We start from the raw sequence: 756 nt of genomic DNA on the forward strand, positions 1-756 counted from the left end.
GAGAGTGGGAGGAGGGGATCTGAGAATGGGAGGAGAGTGAGGGAGAGGGTTGGAGAGTTGGAGGAGAGGGTCTGAGAGTGGGAGGAGAGGATCTGAGAGTGGGAGGAGAGGGTTGGAGAGTTGGAGGAGAGAGAGTTCATGGGTGATTGTGGGTGGGTAGGAGTGAGTGGAAACTGGTAGCTGAGAGAGACGTAAGTGAAAGAAGCTAGTTTTGGAATAGTATCAGAAAGTTCAGATGAGCAGAGGCCATTGCAGTAGTGGCTATTAACGGGTGGAGTGGACATAGTTTGATGTTGAGTCAGATTCCATTTCCCTTTGTTTTATAATATGGCTTACGATGTGTATGTGAGATGACATTAAAATAATAAGAGAGAGAGAGAGAGGGGGGGAGGGAGAGAGTAAGGAGAAAGAGGGAGTAAGATAAATAGTGTGTGTGAGTGAGAGAGTGAGAGAAAGAGAGAGAGAACAACTTACCTTAAAAAAGTAGATCATATAACAGAGTAGAATACTGATGCTTCCACACAATGAATTGGTCAGACACAGCGAGAAGATAAACACAGTGGCCAGAAGAATATAGCAAAAGACAAAGAACACTCGCGATTCACCAATCCTGGAACATGAATAAAGTTTGGAAAAAGATGACAGAGGAAGAGAAAGATACAGTTTTATATACACACACGGTGGTGCATCAGCATGGCCGCAGCTCTAAGCTGAAACTATAAAAAAAACAAAATAAAAAAAAAAAAAAAAAAAAAA

The 756-nt window shown here is 42.5% G+C and overlaps 1 protein-coding gene across 1 annotated transcript in view; it reads right to left on the reverse strand.

Annotated features, from left to right (window-relative positions):
- LOC106868956 (uncharacterized) overlaps window positions 1-627 on the reverse strand; it is a 5,995-nt gene extending 5,368 nt beyond the window's left edge. The window contains exon 1 of the mRNA XM_014914429.2: window positions 475-627. Within this exon, the coding sequence (XP_014769915.2) occupies window positions 475-492 (18 nt within the window). The 5' untranslated portion in view covers window positions 493-627. The remainder of the gene's footprint in view (window positions 1-474) is intronic.
- Window positions 628-756: the final 129 nt, after the last annotated feature.

This window comes from Octopus bimaculoides, chromosome 24 (genome assembly GCF_001194135.2).
Source record: "Octopus bimaculoides isolate UCB-OBI-ISO-001 chromosome 24, ASM119413v2, whole genome shotgun sequence".
NCBI classification, from domain to species: domain Eukaryota; kingdom Metazoa; phylum Mollusca; class Cephalopoda; order Octopoda; family Octopodidae; genus Octopus; species Octopus bimaculoides.